This window comes from Balaenoptera physalus (genome assembly GCF_965194825.1).
Source record: "Balaenoptera physalus genome assembly, chromosome: 10".
In the NCBI taxonomy this organism is placed as follows: Eukaryota; Metazoa; Chordata; class Mammalia; order Artiodactyla; family Balaenopteridae; genus Balaenoptera; species Balaenoptera physalus.
Window position 1 is genome coordinate 11223814 of NC_138889.1, and position 19850 is coordinate 11243663.

Genomic DNA, 19850 nt, shown 5'->3' on the forward strand with positions numbered 1-19850 from the left:
GATAGGACAAAATGTGAATTATTTCAGTAGGGGATCCGATTGATTGATTTAATCTTATTTTTGAGGAATGCTCATTCCTTTAAGGCAAGAAGTTGAGGTTTGGGTAGGTATTTGAAATGAAAGGTCAAGGGATAGCACAAGGAAGAAAGTTTTGCTTATATTGGTCACTTGTTCCAAACTCTGTTTTAAGAAATGCATTTAATTCCCCACTGTAATGGTTGTGAATATCTGTCCTCTTCAAAGACATTTTACAAATGTCTAGGTGGATTTTTCTTTCTTTTTTTAACGCTCAACCTAAAACTTTATTGCACACTGACAAGATAATCAGATATATTTTAAACATTTAATAAGAACAACTAACAAACAAAAATATTTAAACCAAATACAGGGGTTAGAGAGAAAAATATCATTGCTTACTAAAAATATTTAAAATAAATATTGCTATAAAGAACACAAAAAGCATTTTTTTTATCAGGTCACTAAGAAGCTCTGAGTGGATTTTTGATGGTTAATGTAACTATGTTACAATCTACAAACACTTCTAATAATAGTCTAATGGAAAAAGCAAAGGACTGCTATAAAGCAGATTACACAGTGTTTGGCACACAGAAAATGATCAATAAAGGTTAGTTATTATTATTGTCAGATGTGTCCACTACATGTATAACTAACTTTAGGCAGGCCACAGAACTCTCTCATCTATGAGAGTGGCTTGCCTCCATCCTGGGGTTATAGCAATAATGAATGAACATAATTAAAAATGCTCTGAAAAATCGAAAGCGACAATCCAAGGCAAGACACCGTCATTTCCCTTATTTCCCAACAGGCTTCTGAACTGCTTTATCATTAGCTGGTGTGTGCTCCTGGCATGTGAAGTGGTTTTATTATTCACTGAAATCAATGTAGTAAAGTCAGAAAACCCTAGTGCATGTGATGGGAGACATACCCCACACCAATGCCAAATACAAGGGAATGCTGGCTTTCTCCAGTTTTTTTTTTTTTAAATCATAGCTTGACTTCCACCAATATGGATAACTGGCCGTGGGTTACATCTGGTCCTTCATCTCCTTAATTAGCCTGGCCTGGTGGAGAAGAGTACTTCCACATTGGCCTCAGGAAACAGCGGTTTCAGAGGGTTACCTGTAGGTTGTATCAACACTCAGGTTGGCTGCAGCTAACTCTGATGGAGGTATCCACGCAGGTAATGTGTTCCCAGCAACCCATTTTGTCCACTCAAATAAACCAGGCTCTACGCGGATCTTCAAGTGATTTTCTTGTTGTAAACCTTAGAGGGAAAATAAAATGAAGATGAAGGAAGTATTACTATGTTCTCAGTGGAAAAGTAAATTAGAGGCCAAATCGTTACAAAAATGCTCATAAATCTTCTATTCTCTTTCCTATCAGATGCTATATATAGCTTAAGGAAGGTAAAAGCATGCAGGTTTGGACAAGGGTTTTTAATTTTTTGTGTTATAAACACGAGTTTAATATTCTGGCCACATCACCAGGATGTATGCTGGCTTTAAATGGTATCTGATTAAAGAAAAAGTCATTATCCATATAATTTATTACAGTTCTGTGACTACTATAATTCCTCTTTCTAAAGTAGGTTCCAAGATGTTCTTACCAAGAAACTTCAGAAATTCTTAGCATCCGCTATTTTACAATAGCTTACATTATATTTGCGTATCATATACATTGTTCATTTTCTCTACTAGAAAATCCAGTGTTGAATATTTACCAATGCCAGTGCACAAGTCCTGTGTTTTGTGATTGTGTAATTGTCCTCAGAGTGGGACCTGTCCCTGTTTAACTCTTTGTATTGCATTTAGCCCAGTTTTTCCTTGCAAATGTGATAGATAATGCATTTGAATACATAGATGCATTCTGGCTTACTTAAGGTTAACAAATAGAAGTCTCAAATGTAGTGTAATTTCCTTGTTGGCTCAGCTTTTTCTGGCTTGTTTGTTTGTTTGGTGTAAGTAAACAGTCAACCCTGTTTCTCCTAGTTTTCCTTCCAGTGAAATGAGAATGGAGATTCCTGTAACACAAGCTTCCCCGGATTTTAGGGTAGAAGCTGAATATCTTTATAACAATGGTACTTTTGAATTTATTCCAATTAACTAAAGAAACAAGGGTGATTTAGATTTGCATACACCTAGGAGCACCGTTCCCCGTTGTAAAGAGGCAAACAGAGCAGAGTGGGAGGAGACAAAGAAAAAAAACAAAAAAGGATCACGCTCTGTAGGCTCTAAATTACTGCCAGAGAACAATATTTTACAAGCCTCTAATTCATCGAAGAGAGCTTTACATTTTCAAGAAAAACATTATTTGTATATTCTCTTGATCTCACTTCTGCTGCCAGAGTATGATTTGGGGACTTTTGCAAAGTCATCTTCGAAAAGAATCCTTGCTAAACATTTCAAATTCAAGGCTTTCAACTAGCTAATGTCTCCTGAGTAGGATAATTTGTGTCAGGTTGCCTGGAGACGGAGGGACGGACTAGCTGACCTTTATCAAGTCTCACCTTTCAAGATGTTGTACGCAGTCTGGACACAGCGCAGGGACGGGGAGCAATAGACGTGGTCAATGATGGTGTTACTCTCTAATAAGGCTTCACCTGCAAAGGAAGCCAGAGAAGAATCAATCCGATGATTTATGAAGCCTCAACTTGACTCTCAGTGTTGGAGAGGGTGCCAGACAGACCCTGCAAACCTCTCTTTCCAGGTGGGCGCTCACACAGGGCCAGCAGTTTCAGTCTCATTTTCAACAACTCTCCTGACCAGTGTTTCTATGAAAAGACCAAGGGACACACCCTTCTTGTCTATTTTCTTTCTCTCTCTCTGGTCCTAACAAGCAGTAAAATGCCTGTTTTTCTCTCCTGGATAAAGTCTGAATGCCTTAACATGGTGGTCAAGGTCTTCCACGAACTTGTCCGTCTCCATCCCGCCAGCCTTGTCTCCCGCCCTGCTCACAGTCGATGCTCTAGAAACAAGACAGCTTGTTTCCTCCGTACTCTGGATGCTGCTTCTCACGTCTATGACTTGATGTTGATCCTCCCACTGAGATGCCGTCCCACCTTCCTGCTAACTTCTACTCTATTCTCCTCTTATGTCTTCTTTTGTACTCCCATGATACTTTGTACATAGTTCTATTCTTGAGTAACAAGAATACGCTATATTATTTATCCACTTAAAAGCTTCGCTGAGGGTGGGGACTCAAGCTTAGGTCCCCAATACCTAGCATGGTGCCTTGCACAAGGTAAGTGATCAATTGATGTGTGTTAAATGATTGAACAGGACAAGGCAGCTGGCTCTGTGTGGCAGGTATGGACTAGACCTGCAAAGAACTGAGCATCTTGGAGACTGGCTGGCCTCTATATTTTCAGCCACCCCTGGGTTGCCTTCTCCTCATCCTTGTGCTAGAAGCTAACCTGTCTGCTGCACCAGGCCTGACCTTGCCCCATCACTGGACCATCTGCCCCTTGATAGGGATCACACCTTGTTCACTTTGGCAAACCAACCCAGTGCCCTGAACCTAATGGTTACGTAATAAATCCCTTTTGAATTGAGGAAATATAGCACTTGTAGGAAAGCCCTAGGCAGCATTCTGGCATACCCACTGGAGCCAGTCTTTGGAAGAAGTAGCCAGGAAAGGCTGTGTGATCACTCCAGGACACTTACTTACCCACGAGTCTTGCTTGCATACATCCAAACACGGTGATTGGAGCATCTTTCTCGTAATCTCGGAAACCACCACTCCGCTGAGGTAAGCTATGAGGCATGTTCAGGTTAGTGCGTATGTAGCGACCTGGAAAGAAAAGTCAGGCCAAGGCGACATGAGTTTCTTATTTCCTTAGGGCTTCCATTGCTGGTCCTGCCAGCCCCTCCATTTTCATTCCTTTTTGGCCACAGAGACTGAACTGAGCTGTCTAGAAAATATTGAAGCTGACCTCCTCCTTTAGTAGTGTGTCTTGGAATCCATGCTTCCATTCCGCTGATGAAAGTGACAAGAGATAGTTTTTCAGTGAAAGTAACAACCAGACACCCTAAAGCAGGAAGGATTCTCTGATGTGCAAGCCTCCCTATTCTTAAACATGCCACCCAAATGAAAATGGAACCAAAATGAGCTAGGGTGACTTACTAGAGGGAGGTCTGGTCATGGAATCAAGACACCTGTCTCTGCCTCTGACTTTGCCATGTGGCTGTGGGGCGAGACATCTGCCTTTTTTGGTCCGTGGTGTCCCCGTTTATAGAATGGGGGCAAGAACACTTCTCTCTCCCCTAACACTCCAGACAATCAGGAAGGACTTACAATGTAACAGATGACAGGCATTTTCTACAGCACAAGTAACCATAAACGACTCCATCTAGATAAAAGTAGCTTGTCTCTGCCCCCTACAGGCCGTGATAGGTATGCCAATGCTGAACAGGCCCACCGATTACTGACCTTTGGCGTCGAAGCACTGGGAGAGCCAGTACTTCCCAAAAACTACATCCATCCTCTCACCGTGCCGACACACAAAGAGGCATCTCTTTTGAGGGCCAGGCTGGCTGCTGATCCTCAGAGGCTGCAGAGAAAGAAAGGCTATAAGTGGGGAAGCACACAAGAAAGTAGACACGTCTCAGAGCTGGGTGCCAGGTGAGCTGGGCTCTAGAACAAGTTTCACTAATGCTTGATTGGGATAAGCCCCTTCACTACCTCGGATTTAGGTTGGCCTGTCTATAAGATGGGGGTGGTAAGCCTCAATGACTGACCTCGCAAGTTATTTTGAGGCTCAGATGAGATGCCTTGAAGGTTCTTTGCAAAATAAGAAGGGCTATGAAAATGGTTTTATTGTTACTGCCGCTGCTGTTGGTAGGATTAGTATCTGGCCAATACTGAAACACGAAGACCGCCCGAGTTACAGCTCAGAGGCAAAACTAGCCAGTGTGGAGAGACAGACAGCCATCTAGCGGGACAGCTCCTTCCCCGAACGAGATGCTTCATCAACTTCCTCAGGGAGCGAGGACTTTTATCACCACAAATACATCTGCCTCATCTCCACCGTGTGGTGGTCCGAAGTCTACTCTGGCCAGGAGGTCCCGCTTTACCTATTCTAATCGCAGGTTAGGCTCTGTTGTCTGGCTGCACGCAAGACGGTGTTCCCAGAAGTGGCTCGGGGAGGGCAGTTGCTACCTCTGGGTGATGAAATTGGCAAGTGTAGTCAAAGCCTTGTCCAAACGGCTCTGGTTTCTATAACTACACGTGGATCCTTACAGATGTTTCTATGTTCCTTCTTTCTGATGGAGTCAGCTGTTCCCAGCTTCCTCAGTGCTGCCAGCTCCTATTGGCTTCACATTTGCCAATACAGTACATACACTTTACAGACTCCTCCATTCTGTAACCTTTCTGGCATATATCGGACATACATTGAGCATTCACTATGTGCCCGGAACTGTGCTAAGAACCGTATCCTTATTTCCTTTAATCTTCACAATGGCCTGTAAAATAGATTAGATACGGTTGACCCTTGAACAACTTGGGTTTGAACCGTGCAGGTCCAACTAATGCACAGATTTTTTCCCCAAAAGTAAATACTACAATAAAATCTGCAGCGTGTTGAATCTGAGGATGCAGACCCGTGGATATGTAGGAACCAGACTGGGTAGGTGGAAGGTCAGTTGTAAGTTGCAAGTGGATTTTCCATTGTATGGAGCATGGAGGGTTCGCATTCCTAACCCCCGCGTCGTTCAAGGCTCAACTGTGTTGTTACTGCTTTACAGATAACACGTCATCCTCTCTGCAGAGCAGCCTTCCTTACCAGCCTAGACCCAGATGCTGGTGGTCACTGTCAGCACCACGCATCTGACTCTTCCTAGCCTGAAATTCGTATATATCTTTTAGGCTCTTGTGCCCTGAGAGATAGGTAACCCTTTGGGGGCAGCAAGGGCAAGGCCTCATCCTTAGTAAAAAGGTGCTCAGTGAATCCTGAGCAGAGTTGAGGAGGTGGCCCTGACAGTCAGCCTTACCTGGGTGGGCTGGCAGATGATGGTCAGGGGCGTCGTGTCCCCCAGGCCCTGGTCGTCATACTGCCGCCTCTCCAGGATGCCATCCCCAAATGAGAGCGCGTTGGAAGATGATGTATTTAAGATCGAGTAAGAACTGCAGAGGAAGACAAGGAAGATGTTAACTGCTTTGGCCAGAAGTCATCAGCACTTCATCCCTGGGCTCAACGGGACTGTGGGAATGAGTAGGAAACACTCCCTGGGGCAGTGCAATGGTTGGGAAAGCTGAGCAGGGGGCATCCCATGCTTGCAGAGGAACATCTTTTTAAAAAATTGTTTATCGAAGTATAATTAACTAACAATATTATACTAGTTTCAAGTGTACAACATAGTGATTTGATATTTTTATAAGGAACATCCTGTTTCATACTGAAGTCTTGCAGTTAATAAATTAGCGGTGGATGGATTTCTGTACTTGGAACAGATGCGTTCATCCCTCTGGGCAGGGATGGGGCCTGTGATTCTGTGCTTATTAGGATGCCACAGGCGTGGCTGGCACCCAAAGCATGCTGCAGAATAATGAGGTATCAGTTTTGTACCATTGTTTCCAGCTCTTTTTTCTGGCTCAAAGGAATAAACAATTCCTGTTGCCTGTCATCTTTTCCATGGTGATTTCCATCTGAACTGACAAATGAGAGGGAGGATTTTGACCGTCTCCACCACTTTGCCTGTGGCTCCTAATGGTCAAGGAAACCTTTGCCCATTACCCCCTACTCTACCTCCTTCCGTTTCCAAACCCCTCCCCCATCTCAATCATACCTCCAACAAGATGATTAAATACAGCATTTTTCCAGAGGAGACCATTCTCACCAGATGTGTAGAGCTTTGAGCCAAGAGCTCTCATTTCTGGATGTAACACTGTAACTACAGAAGCCCCAAAAGAGGTCTTGCTGAAAGACATGCAGCAAATCATGCTGTGTTTAAATTATTTTGATTAGTAAGGCCTCCAAAAAGCTTTATCTAATAAACACTGCAACTCAACTATGGTGTTAGGCAAATCCAACAGACAGCTCCTGCTGCATCACTGGGCAGCGTCAAGGGAGAGCATATAAAATTTAGATTTCTTGCTTCTTTACAACTAGGGTAAAGTTCCATATGTATAGAACAGCACTGAATCTAAAACAGCCATTAGCTTTATGGTTATTTTTTAATTTTTTAATTTTTTTGGGTTATTTCTAAGGAAATCTTGTGCCATTCACACAGTCTAATAGGCTGGTTGTTTTCCTTTATTTTAAACTGAGACCCTCCCAAACATCACACAGTTAAAGAAAATTCAGTTTCACTGTCTGATTCATCAAAGCTTCAGGGCCTGAGATGTCTGGATATATGGAATCATCCTGACATCTTGCTTGTACATGTTCCCTAATTTCTTTACTTTATTACAGCTGTGAAGACACTGATAGAATCCCTTCTCTCTCTCCTTCAGCTCAGCCGGCAGCGAGACTGCCAGCCTCCTTCTCTTCTCAACTGTCACTGTAATCAAAGGCCCCGACTCACTGAGGCAGTTTGGGGCCGTCAGTTCCAGTAAGACAATAGTCAGATGCTTCATGTTGAGTGCAGAGTAGGGAGAAAGCTGCACCTGACGCCTGGAACATCTTCTCAAGCATCGGGGAGACACTGGCACCTCCCTAGGACACATCAGGGCTGTGTGTCAGCCGAGCAGGACCGGCCAGCTTACCCCAATTTAGAGGACACGGTGGGGCTTTGACCAATTGATACATATCTGGAGATACTCAGAACCAGGCAGGGTGCTCTAATAAGGGTGGTAGGAAAATATTTCCCTAGGAGGGACTCGGAAAACTGAGGACAGGGGAGGAAGAGTTGTGAAGGGCTGCTGACCCCAAGTCCCTACTTGTTGCTTGAATTCCCTCCGCAACTTCCCATCAAGTCGGCCAGGTCATGCTTGAGGACCCCGTGGCTCTCCCTCCCCCAGGCTACCTGTCATTAGGGGTGAAACAAGGCTGTCTTATAGCAGCTGGGCCCTGCCTCTCTGAGTCATTTCCACTTCTGGGGTTAATTAGGAAAGTGCAGTTCTTCTATAGGATCGCTTTTGTGGAAGAGACATTTGATTTGACAAGCATGTAAGAGAGGACTAGAAAAGACAAGTTAGAAAAAAAAAAATAACCATAAAGCTAATGGCTCTTGTAGATTCAGTGCTGTTTTATACACGGCACTGATCCACATAAAGCTAAGTCCTTTACAGCAGCGTTCACACACGCCTGTAAGGGAAATGCAATTATTATCTCCATTTCATAGATTAGCAAACTGAGGCTCAGAGAGGTCATGTTAGTTGGCCAAGGTCACACAGCTGGTGAGTGGGAGAGTCAGGATTTGAATCTAAGACTACTGGAATAAAAACTCAAATTCTTAATTACAATGTCCTAACACCTAGTATATTAGTATTTCCCCCACTCTCAGCCGGGTTGGCTGTGGCAGCTGATAGTGAAATTTCAGACATGGCTCCCAGGGAAATAACATCACTAGTAATCTCTCAAAATAAAGGGAGATGACACACAGACCTCCCTGGGATCCATGGACTGAGGTCCCCGAGGATCCCCCTAGTTTCAGCTGAGCTCTAACTTGGGCAAGAGTGGGTTTAGATGCAGAGATCTGAACTGGGTCAGCAGAACTTCTCCCACATACTCTTCCCACAGGGAGCCCTACTTTTAAGAATGTGATCTGGGAGCTGTATATCATCAAATAATCTTTTGACTCTCCGTTTCTTCACGTATGCTTCGCTTTTTTTTTTTTTTTTTTACAGGGATAAAACGGTGACTTTGGAAACCCAACTTAGAAACATTTCTGAAAAAGCAAAGGTCTGGGGGGACTTCCCTGGTGGTCCAGTGGCTAAGACTCCGTGCTCCCAGTGCAGGGGGGCCCGGGTTCCATCCCCGGTCAGGGAGCTAGATCCCACGTGCCATAACTAAGACCTGGCACAGCCAAATAAATACATAAATATTAAAAAAAAAAAAAAAAAAAGCAAAGGTCTCGGGAACACGAGGCAGCTTTGACCTTCCAATTTGTGCCCCCAAATGCTGGATGTTCATTGGGTGGGGGTGGGGATGGGATGGGGAAGGAAGAGGAAGGGTTGCTGGGGAGGCAGTTATCAAGGAAGAAGATATTCCTTCCCATCTCTGGGTATGTGGTTTATCTGCTTACTGCTAACCAGGGTAGGGGACCGTCTTTTCTTTTCTCCCTCCAGGCAAAACACTCACTGAAGTTGCCCGTCTCTGTTATTACTGTCATACAAGAGAAGCAGTGTTACACACCGTGCAGCTGGTGCTCGGAGCTTCCGGCGCTCAGTCACGTTGGCACATGGCAAGAACAAGAGGGAGGAAAAACAAACCGGCATGCACGCCCTGGCCAGATGCCCGAGTGCACCAGGGAAGGGCTGGCTTTGAACTTCTCCGATTAAGAAACATAAAAGAGGAACAAAAGGCACCTCTCTCTCAGGACAAAGCTGGTCATACAACACAGGTCACTCTCAACATGGGACCAGGTTGGTTTGGGGGCAAAGCAGGAGTGAGGGATGGGTGGAACGCTATCACTCTACAGAAAACTTGGGTGGGGAAGGGACCGCTTGCCTTTCTAAGGCTCTGGCAGTTGCCCATTGCCACAGAAATGGTCTCTGTCATCTAGGCATTCACATGCCAAGTCTCAGGACTTGCTCAGGGTCACGTCACGGTGAGGGGCGCTTAGGTTTCCTGACCCTTGCAAATCCTTTCACTACTGGTCTGGCTGGCATAGTGGGAATCTGTCCTGCTTCTCTGGGGAGTCAGACCCCTCTGTGCAATGACCCAAGTAAGAGTGGACAGAAGCCCCAAAGCCATAAAGACTCAGTGCTGGGATGACCCACACTGAGGCCAGAAGAGATGGTCCCCCAAGCAGCCTCAGTTTAGTCTCCAGTCAGGAACTCAGACAGATGTTACATCCAATGGGGCAGGCAGAGTGAAGCAGGGCAAGCCATCTCCCATTTTTCTCATGCCCCAGCTCAGCCCTTCCCTGAAAGTCTGGAACCAATAGGGCTTTCTTCCCCCTCGGACTTCATTTACTGCTACTGCTGCCCTGCCTGTCCAGGATCAAGTCCGTTTCCCTGCCACCTCCTCGAAGTCCGCAATGTTCTTTGAAAAGCAGCAGGCAAAGAACTTAGCATCTGCTTACCCATGAAATATCCAGGTGCTGCACTCGTCAGCCTTGGTGATGTAGTTCTCAGGCAGGAGTCCGGAGCAGCCTGTGGTTAGGGACGTGCCGTAGATCCAGCCCTCGCTGGTGCTGGTCTGCTCCATGGGCGACATGAAGATGAAGTCCCCAGGGACCAGCTCCAGCTCATCGTCGTTCTGCGGGGTGTAGGGGTAGATCACCTGTAACGTCTGAAAAAGGAGGAGAGGGATGCGTGAGGCCCACGTCTGACCCATTCTTCTGAGCGCCTCCAGGGCCGGTCTGCGTGCTCTGCTCTAACAGGGCACATGTCCAGAAGCTGACATTGACAGGTGCCCCTGGGGTCTGCAGGCTCTGAGGAGATCTGGATTCAGATCAGAAGGCGTTTCTTCTCTTTTCAGGGTACTGTGAGTATGTGCTGGTGCTCCTGGATGTTTCCAGACTTTCCTTCAGGCATGTCTTTGCTTCAAAAGATATGGTTTTTAGAAATTCATCTGTAAACCTGTAGGCTCTCCAGTAAACTTCTATACAAACGGGGTTGGACCTAGTTTTCTCTGCTCCGTCTGCCGGGGTAGGTGCCATAATAGACCCTGGAAATGCAACTCATGGGAAGGGAGTCTTCCATGCAGATGTCACTGATGCCCAGATGGAGAGACACCCCTAGGAAGGCTTTGGGAATGAAGTGTTCTCCTTTCCATGTAACTCAGCGGCTTAAACAAGACATGGTCCCTGCCTTCAAGAAGCTTTCTTTAGGGCTTCCCTGATGGCGCAGTGGTTAAGACTCCTCCTGCCAATGCAGGGGGCACGGGTTCGAGCCCTGGTCCAGGAAGACCCCACATGCCGCGGAGCAACTAAGCCCATGCGCCACAACTACTGAGCCCACGTGCCACAACTACTGAAGCCTGTGCGCCTAGAGCCCGTGTTCTGCAAGAGAAGCCACCGCAATGAGAAGCCCGTGCACCGCAACGAAGACCCAACGCAGCGAAAAATAAAATAAATAAAATAAATAAATTAAAAAAAAAAAAAAAAGCTTTCTTTAAACCTCCATTTTTAACAAAGGCCTGGAAAGAAAAATATCTTTCACAGCCATCAGTGTGTCATGTCTGTAACCAGCTTTTGTCAGTGAACAGATGGAGACCACGTGTTCCTTCTTTGGGCTCAGAAAAAGCCCCCAGGGCCAACCTCAGGCTATGCCACTTGGCTGATTTATTCCACTTTTTGCCTCCTTTTCTGGTATATAGAAACATCACGGGCATAGGCATGAAGATACTTTGGAAAACATTTATTTTACTACATTTTTGTTAACAGCAGGAGACCTCAATAGTAAGGAAAATATTTTCTGTGTTTCACAAGGGCTAAGAGGGGCTGTTTTATCAGCTTTTCCTTTGATCTTGAAGCTACTAGTGGCAGGCAAAATATTCTGGTTCCCACGTACAGGTTTTTAACTTTGGCCTCTGTTTTCTCATCTGTCAAATGCTACCTGGACTGTAAAAGTTAAATGAGACAACCTAAGAAAACTCCTGAGGACTCTGGTACACAGGAGGAGCATAATTATTTCTATTGACCCATGACGGCTGGCTTTCAAGGGGTTATCTTTCCGTCCAGCTGATGCTGACCCCTGAATCCTGTGCTGGGTAGGCTTGTGAGCTAATCAGCTCACTGGGGTCAAGCTGATACCATCAGAGCATGTCATAAAGAATTTCTTTCTGGAAGTTGCTAATGAGAGGAGGCAGTAAAAATATGATATTTTCCCCCAGAGAATGAACATGATAATGCACAGAACTTGACCACCTGCCCCACTGGATTTCTGATGTCCCCTTCAGCTCTAGATCTTCTTCCATCCCATCGCCTTCCCACTCCTCTGCCACATACTCACTCAAACCATGTTTCCACACTAACCAGGAAGGTTTTTTTTTGCTGGGTTGTTAAAACAGCTTAAAGAAAAAAAATATTCACAAGCAATCTCTTAAATCTATAGGCTAGGTATGTGTTGAGACAACAAAAGGAACATTCCTTTCCCTGGAACAGGGTGGAGAGAGGCACCAAGTCACGGGGAACAAGTCTAAACTCAACTCGGGTTCCTTAGACACTCAAGTGCAACATAGTCCTGACTAATGATGCCTTTGACTCAGCAGAAGTGTCTTTTCTTTGAGAACCTCAAAAACGACTTGGGAGAAGAACTCATTCCTCCTTTCACTCGGGGGCGCTGGGGTAAGTATCCTAGCTCTAGGCGATCTCCAGGGAGATCGAGGCACAGAAAGGAGCAGAGGGGACATTGTGTCCTAGGCAGAGAGTAGTTGGACAATAAGGAGCTTTGATTTATCGAATAATCAATTTAAAAAAATCAAGGTATTGCAGCAAATCTCAAATTATAACCAGCGCCCAGGTCCCCATAGCCCTTTCCCACTTACCAAAAGCATGTGCAAAAGTCAGCCCGAGTTTGGGAGATCTCAGCTCATGTGCCTCGTTTTGTCCTATGTGATACTCTTTTATGTTTAGCATCTACTTGTAAGCACTCTTGAGTCTGTCTCAAGTATGTTTTCCCTCCCTTCCTACTTGGGGACTAAGCTCAAAGTTTGCTGACTGACATCTTGGGAAGGGCAGGTACAGCCCCATGTGATGACAGGAACTGACCCTCTTTGCCTTTGAAGCCCTTTTTACTCTCAGTAACAGTAACAGCTGTGGCAATTTTGTCGTTGTCGCTATGCCCACTCTGTGCTGGCTCTTATGGTAGGACCTTTCCATATGTCCTCTAGTTCATGCGACAGCCCAGCAAAATATCGTCAGCATTCTGCACACGAGAGAACTAAGGACTGGATTATTTTCTAGAAGTTGTAGAAGCGAATCTAACCACCGCTAAAGTGAGGGAGCCAGGATTTGAAGCCGTGTGTGCCCAACTCCAAAATTTATGCTTTTTCTGTAACTCTGTCCTTCCTCTAGATTTCTAGTGCTTGACACATAAAACTGGCATGGCACACTGGGATCACTAACGTGGAAGAGATGGTGTGAAGTACAAGCAAGCATTTGCAAGCCCACATCAAGTGAGCATCTGAACAGCAGAGGGGTGAGACCCCAGAGGGTTCCGAAGCATCACTTGCTGAGTGTCCTTGCCTAAACCACTGGCCTTCTCCGGACATCTGTCACCTCACTGGATCAGTTAATCAATCCTGCCTCCTGGGCACAGGAGGAGGAGGAAGGCAAGTAGAGGTTTACATATGCAGGAGGGCACAGCTAAAGTCAAATGACCTCAGACGGAGAGCTTTATCAGGAGGAACAGTAATAAATGAGCTTTTACAAATAAGAGATAAAAAGAGGCCATGTTATTTTTAGAAAATAATTCATGTGGGTGCTAGCTGCCTCTTTCCCTCCGTGCCAGTTGAGCAGAATGTAGGTCAGGCAGAAAAGCAATTACCCTCTGAGTTAACTGGAGGGCAGTGTTGATTAGAAGATATTCCTTGGAAAATTCCATCGCCACCTTCCTTCTCTTAGAAAGGTGACTTCTCATGGTCCATTGGCATGCCACCCTTGACTTCTTTTTCTCTGCCCTCAGAAGGAATCCAATCAGCCACACCTCTCTTGTTCTATTTAGGGCTCATGCTAAGCAAGTCCAGGAGATGTCAGAATTCTGAAGTAAGATTAAGCCCAGTCTCCTTGCTGTGTCTTTACAGAAACTTGCATCAAATGACTTGGAAGGAGGACATGACATTCCCATCAGCAGAGCCAGACAAATCTGCACGTCCCTGACACTCTCGGGCCCCGCACCCTGTCCTGGACCTTTGTCACGGGTTGGCTCTTCCAAACACTTCCAAAACAACGATGAGGTCGCCTGGCCTAGACCCTGAATTTCTAACTCTTTTTCATATTTTTTAAAAAAACATCTAAAACAGATGTTAAAAGGCTATGTAAACTAACAAAATATCAGTTCTTTTGCTGCTGAAAAACTAGGAAACAATTTATACGTATGTTTCGTAAATGTAGTTAAACTGGATGACAATTTTTGCAAACTCTGTGGTCTTTTTTTAGATGGGCTGCACGTCTTTATTGGTCAGAACCCCTGGCTTCTGGCTTCAGTTCTGGTCCTAAATTGTTCTTTAGCTTTGGACCAGCCACTGAATCCCTATGTCTCAGCTTCTCCTTCAGGAAAAAAAGGACAATAAGACTCTTCAGAGATGGCACGTGCTTGTCCTGGAAAGCAATGTCAATTCCTTCAAAAGAAGGATGCCAGGACCATGCCAATCTTTCTGCCTGTCCTGGAATTCAGTTGTCCCTCTCAGGTCTCCCATGTGATGCACACAAACTCTCACAATATGTGGTCTGTGCTTTCATTTCATATGTATCTGTTCTCTCTTCCCTGCTAGACTCAAATGCGTTGAGGACAGGACCACATTTTAAAATTCTAGGGAATTCCCTGGTGGTGCAGCGATTAAGAATCCGCCTGCCAATGCAGGGGACATGGGTTCGAGCCCTGCTCCGGGAAGATCCCACATGCCGCAGAGCAACTAAGCCTGTGCGCCACAACTACTGAGCCTGTGCTCTACAGCCCGCAAGCCACAACTACTGAGCCCACACACCACAACTACTGAAGCCCGCGTGCTCTAGGGCCCATGTGCTGCAACTACTGAAGCCTGCATGCTGCAACAAGAGGAGCCACCGCAATGAGAAGCCCGCGCACCGCAATTAAGAGTAGACCCTGCTCGCCGCAACTAGAGAAAGTCCACGTGCAGCAACAAAGACCCAACAAAGCCAAAAATAAAATAAAAAATAAATAAATAAAATAAAATTTTAGCATGTTCCATGGTAACTTGCATGCCATAGATACTCAGCAAATATCTGTTAGCTATGTGTTCAGGGTTTGTTTGGTTTTTTTGTTTTTTTGTATTTAGGTGTTCTCCTCACCTAAGATCGGGATGGTGTCTTCTACCTGTTAATACTGTGAACTGATAGAATATTTAAAAATTTATCAACATGCTTTTCTATCTATTCTCCCATTTCATTTCTATATCATTCCAGTAAGGTTGGCAGGACAGACAGAACAATGGGGATATTACACAGCTCAGCCACTTGGGACCCAGAGACAAGAGATGCAAGCTCAAAGCTGCCCAGTGAGCTGGCCAGTGCCTGGAGGAAATTCCAGGCCAGATGACTCCTGGGCATGACTTCCCTTTGGTGTCCATCTCCCCACAGCAGCAAGTGCTACTGGTGCTGATGGCACCCCGGCACCCCTGGCAGAGTCAGGAGCCCCAGTGAGACGTTACCTCGTGGTTAGCAAATCGGATATCCCGGGAGAATATGGTCGCCACCCAGTCGCACCCGAGTTTGACGTCGATGTTCTGGGCGAGTTTCTCTAGGGTGGGCAGGTGGCTGGCATGGAAATGGTAAGCCAGGGTCACGTGCAGCTGCTTCTTATGGGGCTCTACGTGCACTTCTGGAAGAAGGAAGGGAAGAGGCAGCTGTTGCATCTCGATGGCGAAGACAAGGAAAAACACAGAACGGTGCCCCGATAAATCTGTTTCCCAAATAGCAGAGGACAGAGTCCCTCGGTCAGACAAAACCTGTTTCTCTCCTTCACAGCAGCGGAATAAGAAGCGGGGTGGGGGGTAAAAACCCACAGTCCGAGAGAGAAAGAGCCACACGTCTGGCTTTTCTGGACCAGCTGGGAGACAATCATTTTGATTGGCAGCTGCTCACAACAAATCCAGGTGAGTGTCACTGGCCCCACCATTCAGACGAGGAAACCGAGACCTAAAGGGATGAGCTAATTTATGTGGAAATAAGGAGCAAATTTTGTCATCATGGGACTCCCAAGGTTATCTTGCCTTCGTTTTGAAATCAAGCCTCTTAGCTTCTGGGTGGCTCTGATGGAGAAATGAGGGGAAAAGATGGATTATTTTCAAAGTTTAAAACAGGGTTTCTCAACATCATTTTGGACCAGATAATTCTTTGTTATGGGGGCTGTCCTGTGCATTACTGGGTGTTTAGCTGCAACCCTGGCCCCTACCCACTAGATGCCAGCAGCACCCCCCAAGTTTTAACAACCAAAAACAACTCCAGACCTTGCCAAATGACCTCTGGCGGGGAGATGGAGCAAAAATCACTCCGATTGAAAACCACAGGTTTAAAGTATGCAGACTATTATTCTAAGACACCCTAAAAAGCAAAACAAAAGAAACCAGCCTACCTACACAAGGCAAGAGCTTTTATTTGTCTTTTGTCCATCTTTCAGTGAGGGAGAGTCATCTACTGTCCCAGCTCAAACACCAAAGAAGATGCAACTAGAGGGAATTTAGGGAATTCCAGAAATTAAGGGGCTTGCTCAAGTCGCACAGAGGTAGAAGAATTGTAGAAGTTGGGGCTGTGGTTTTGAGTACTTTTTCTGTTATACTGCATGCGTTTCTTTGGTGTAAGCCCCCCGAGGCGAGGGCTCTGTGTCCTGTTCATGGATTATAACCCCACTACCCTGCAACCCGTGCTCAGCACCCCAAGGGCTTTCAGTGTTTGTTAAGTGAATGAAGACACACGAATGAATCTCCTTAAACCATCAAGGATGACACTTCATCAACTCGCTGACGGAATCTGGGTCTGCCACACCGCTGAGTACCACGACACAAGTTCTAGGGCAAAGACCTGCTGGCCCGCTTTCCACACCGGGCCACCCAGTTCTCCGAGTCACCAGCAGGGGGCCGCACCGGGGCCGAGACGCCCGCCAAGCCCACCAGTCCTTGCAGAGAGGATTCAGATGGCTGGGGAGGAACTGGCTCGCCCGGCAAAGGGCCCGCCTGCCTGTCCCTCGATACGCGCTTTATGAACTGGCCGCGTCCTGGCTGAGACCTGCTTTACTCACTTGTGAATGATTTGGGTTTTGTGGCTACAACATTAGATTTGGTTCTTGTGGGAGTTTTAGTGGTTTTGACAATAGCTACTGTGAGATGAAAAGAGCCATTTCCCTGGGGTGGAGGGATGGGAACAGGAAATAATCTGCCTATGAGGCCATGTCTCCGAAATTTTATGCTCCTGTGAAGGGGGCAGGCTCCACCGAAGGCAGAGAGCAGAGACGAGTCCCTGGGGATGAAGGGGTGGAGGTGGGGCGTCTAAGGAGACCAGGCTCCCAATGCACAGAGGTGACCTACGGGCCCGGGTTCCTCTGAGCGTAGAGACCTCGCTGGGATCCTGTTCAGTGATGCTGGGCCCTCACCACACTCTTCCTAGGGTCCTGAGCCCTATTTGGGGGTTTTCTGGTAGAAAAGGCCACTGAGAAAAAGGCCCCGAGAGCTGGGGATGAAAAGAGCAGAGTGGGACACAGGCAGGTGAGGTGGAGGCCAAAGGTCAGGAGCCCAGGGAGCAAAGGGCAGGGCTGGCCAGCTGGGGCCTCTGCCAGCACTGCGTTCAACACTCAGGACCCGGGTGGGCAGCTCACGCCCTCCGCTCTGGTCAGGGCAATGGCCCCACTGGTCCCAGCACCCTGCTCCCTCCTGCCTGCGCTCATGCCGCCTGCCCTCCTCCAGGGCCCTATTCCCATCCCTTGGATCAGCGTGTTCCCGGGGTGACTGTCCTTTCTTCTGTGAAGGGGGCCCCACTCCATCACCTCATGGCGGGATGATGGCCTCTCTTCTCACAGCTCTTATGACACGGTGCCTGGAGAAACCACCTCTTCTTCCCTGTTGCATTCCTCATGGACAAACACACAGTAGGTGCCCAATAAATACCTGCTGATTGTGATTTCATTCTAAAGGGACCAGAAAGGCTCCCCCACCCATTGTCTGTCTGTCCCACGGTAGGTGAGGCCCTTGCGGAGCTTAGGAAGCTGTCTGCACCCGCAGTCACACAGGAAGACTTTGCAAACCTCTGCCTCCTGTCCTGTCGTCTCTCCGCCGCCCGCCTTTAAGTCAGCACACATCCTGAGAGTCCCTCCAAACTGATTCCTTTGACGGTAAACCTCAGTTGTTAGCTTGAACGGAGACCTCCCATGCAAAGAGCAGGTGACATTGTAAAGGGGCAGATAGGGGCCCTTTTGAGGCTTAAGGGCCTGTCTACTGGGCTTCAGAAAGTCGAAAGGTGTTGGCTCAGTGGATTTGATTATTACTGGATGCTAAGTGGTTCCACTCTACTCTCTGTGCTGTGGACCCCCTGAGCAAAGACCTTGGTCCACACGGAGGGGACGGGGAGACCCAGATTAACACCTGCCTGGGATGGGGGTTTGGAGGAGGAAAAGAAGGTTCCTTGGGAATTCCCTGGTGGTCCAGTGGTTAGGACTCCGTGCTTTCACTGCCGAGGGCCCGAGGTTCGATCCCTGGTCGGAGAGCTAAGATCCTGCAAGCCAGGCAGCGTGGCCAAAAAAAAAACAACAACAAAAAACCACACACAGAAAAGTTCCTTATTTCTGAACAGGGAGGAGATGGTGGGGCTGCAAAGGAACACATTTATAGTTCAATGGGAACAGTCATTTATGTACCTTCAGTGTGGGTGTCAGGGAGTAGGCACTGGACCTGCTCTCGAGGAGGTTAGCAGAACTGTAGCTGAATATTTTTTAAAGCGGCAAGAGGTGTGGGGTCCTGCAGGCAACGGCTGTGTTCTTGGGCATGTTCTGCCCATTCCTGCAGGACCCTCTACCTCCCAACTCCACCCTCCTCCTCCACAATCATTTCCTGTCCCTTTCCTTCCCGACTTTCCAATTCCCAGGGCCCGGGGCAGGCCTGGCAGCTGGCAGCTCACCGGTTTTGGAGGCAGCCTCTGCAGCAAAGTCGGCGGCAAACTTCTTGAGGACCTCTGCGCTGTCTTCCTTCACGAAGAGGCCGATGAAGTTGGAGGAGGTATAGAGCTCCAGGGGCAGCGGGGCTGAGAACTTACATTTCCAGCGACTGACGGTGGTCTGCAGGGCTTCCCCCAGGGCGTCCACCTTGCTGTCCTCACACTGGCAGGGAAACAAGAGGCTTCGTTCAGAGACAAGGGGAGATGTCTGCCGCTACTTAGCTTTGGCATCCTCTGCCCAGAGCTGCAGGCTGCTAAGTGAACCATCATTCCTGTCTGTGAGCAGGGAGAAGACCTGCAGCCTCCCAGTTATCTGGAAACGGATTATCCAACCGGTCAATTAAACTGGGGCGATGGACAACCTCTCCCCTCCCTCTCTCCCTGCTCCGATGTGCTCCTCTGAGCCCCGCCAGAATGCAGTAGGGCTGGTCCAGCAGAAAGCAAGCATGAGGGACATGCCAAGAGAGTGTACAGCACCCCACGATAAGTTGTTGTGTGTTTTCTACAGTTTTGCATCGTTTGTGCCTTTTCTATTCCACTTACATGATCCAAAGTTGACTCTATCTCCACCCCCATGATACCTGGGAAGAATGAGGTCCCAAGAGCTGCAATATCCTCCCCCTCCCCCCGCCTCCCCAGAGCACTAGAAGAAAGAATGGGAGTGTCTAAAACTCTGAATGCTTTTGAGAAAGATCCTGGATGACTAACAGGAAATGATCATCATTTTAATTTTCAGCATGAATGGTAAAAGAGAAGGTGTTGGGAACATATTTTCACCTATAAAAGGTGGAGGTGGGGGAGAATATGAATGAGATTCTGGAAAAAACAACCCCCAATATTAGAAAAACATATTGTCTTAAAATGCTACCATTCTGCTTCATTGTGACTATAGCTGGACGC

At 47.0% G+C, this 19850-nt stretch overlaps 1 protein-coding gene across 3 annotated transcripts in view; it reads right to left on the minus strand.

The window, feature by feature from the left end:
* UBASH3B (ubiquitin associated and SH3 domain containing B) overlaps positions 1–19850 on the minus strand; it is a 150942-nt gene that overhangs the window by 14939 nt on the left and 116153 nt on the right. For all 3 annotated transcript variants that reach the window (XM_082410879.1, XM_082410880.1, XM_082410878.1), the window contains exons 4-11: positions 18915–19113; positions 15461–15630; positions 10209–10417; positions 6012–6144; positions 4450–4570; positions 3688–3810; positions 2528–2620; positions 1141–1285 (exon numbers count right to left, since the gene is read on the minus strand). In XM_082410879.1, coding sequence (XP_082267005.1) covers positions 1141–1285; positions 2528–2620; positions 3688–3810; positions 4450–4570; positions 6012–6144; positions 10209–10417; positions 15461–15630; positions 18915–19113 — 1193 coding nt within the window. The remainder of the gene's footprint in view (positions 1–1140; positions 1286–2527; positions 2621–3687; positions 3811–4449; positions 4571–6011; positions 6145–10208; positions 10418–15460; positions 15631–18914; positions 19114–19850) is intronic.